The sequence below is a fragment of the Protobothrops mucrosquamatus genome, unplaced genomic scaffold, assembly GCF_001527695.2.
Source record: "Protobothrops mucrosquamatus isolate PMUCROS unplaced genomic scaffold, P.Mucros_1.0 scaffold4488, whole genome shotgun sequence".
NCBI lineage: Eukaryota > Metazoa > Chordata > Lepidosauria > Squamata > Viperidae > Protobothrops > Protobothrops mucrosquamatus.
The window spans coordinates 51,709-53,265 of record NW_015390395.1 but is presented as its reverse complement, the minus strand read 5'-3'; the positions used below and the strand labels follow the sequence as shown (position 1 = coordinate 53,265).

General features: G+C 47.1%; 1 protein-coding gene across 1 annotated transcript in view; it reads left to right on the top strand.

Moving 5' to 3' along the window:
- The window catches only part of VEGFB (vascular endothelial growth factor B), a 15,024-nt gene extending 13,798 nt beyond the window's left edge, over window positions 1-1,226 (top strand). Inside the window, exons 6-7 of the mRNA XM_029286669.1 lie at window positions 293-418; window positions 1,118-1,226. Coding sequence (XP_029142502.1) covers window positions 293-418; window positions 1,118-1,226 — 235 coding nt within the window. The remainder of the gene's footprint in view (window positions 1-292; window positions 419-1,117) is intronic.
- Window positions 1,227-1,557: the final 331 nt, after the last annotated feature.

Genomic DNA, 1,557 nt, shown 5'->3' with positions numbered 1-1,557 from the left:
TTCCTTCCTTTTTCTTTCTCTCTTCTCCCTTTCTCCAATTTTCCTTCCTTCCTCTTTCCCTCCCCTTCTGACAGATCCCATAAACCTGATTTACACACATACAGAATTATTCCTGGTGGTGGTTCCGGAAGAATTAAACCACTGGAGGTGGTTCCGGAACAATCAGATTTAGCCAATTTCTTGACGGAAACGCACAATCCTTCTTGGCTTAAAATGACAGCCAGTTGCGATCACCTTTATACCTGTATAAATCTGAGAGGCTTAATCTATGATTTCCTTCTCCCTCTAGTAGTCGGTCCTGTGCACCTTGTCGGGATAGGAAAAAACACCCAGATCCACACACTTGCAAATGTGTGTGTCGCCACCGATCCGGGCATTGTGAGAGGCGCGGGCTGAAATTCAGTGAGAAGACATGCAGGTAACACTGCCTTACCTTTTATATCTCTTGTCCTCTGTCTGTGGTGGCTTTCTCTCACTCTGTAATGGCTGGCTGATTATTTTCCCTTACTCACAACGGGCTTCCTTTAGAAAGTCCGTCGTGAGTGACAAGAAACAGCAAGCTATTCCTGAGTAAGAGAAAGCCACCGCAAACAGAGGGCAAGAGATAAGGGGCTTCGTAGTTAATGAATAGGGACTTCCTTTAGAAACATTAATGTCATAAAGGATTCTGGGATACCTAGTGTGGCACCTGGTTCACGCAAGGCGCAAGTCTGCCAAAGGGATCCAAATAGAAAATAAATAAATAAATAACAAATTCGAAACCGGTTTAAGGATGCTGTACAAACTCAACCCAGACCCCTTTTTTCCCCCGGTGGCACCAAAAAGGAAGTTTTATTTTCAGGATTTGAGCAGCCAGAGAGAAAGAAGAAAAAAAAACTTCTTTTTTTTTTCTTCAGGAAAAACTTTCTCTAGAACTTTTAACCAGAAATATGGCCGAACAGGAAAATGGCAAACAAAAGTTTTCATTGCAAACTGGGGTTTCTTGGGGTGCTGTTTGGTTTGCATGTTTGGGGAAGGGGGGGAGATCCCAGCCAGCCCACCCCTCCTGAAGCCCCTTGAGCCAAAACAAGAGTCTGTCAATCCAAAGAGGCAAAATATCCTTTTTTTGTCCTTCCAGATGTGTGAAGCGCCGAAGGCGAACCTCGTGGAAAAAAAGTAAAAGCCGCATTTCAGGTGGGATGGAGGCTAGAACCGAGCCTCACAGAGCATTGACTATCCTCGGCTAGCGAAGACTGTTCTCTGCTGGGTGTGAACTTTTCCATGCTCAGAGGCAACCCACTTGTTTGGCTGGGGGGGCGGGGGAGAGGTGGGGGAAGAAAAACAGGCACGGAACGTCGAGTTACGACCACAGGCTGCACCAGATTTTCCACTGCTAAGCAAGGGGGTTTGCTAAGCGAGTTGCACATGAGGACCTTTTCCCCATTCAGCGAATCCCTGCAGTCGTTAAGTGGATCACGCGGTCGCTAAACGAATCCGGCTTCCCCCGTTGACTTGTTCCTTGTTGGAATGCCGGCTGGGAAGGTTGCAAATGGTGATCAGGGGAACCCAGGACGCTGC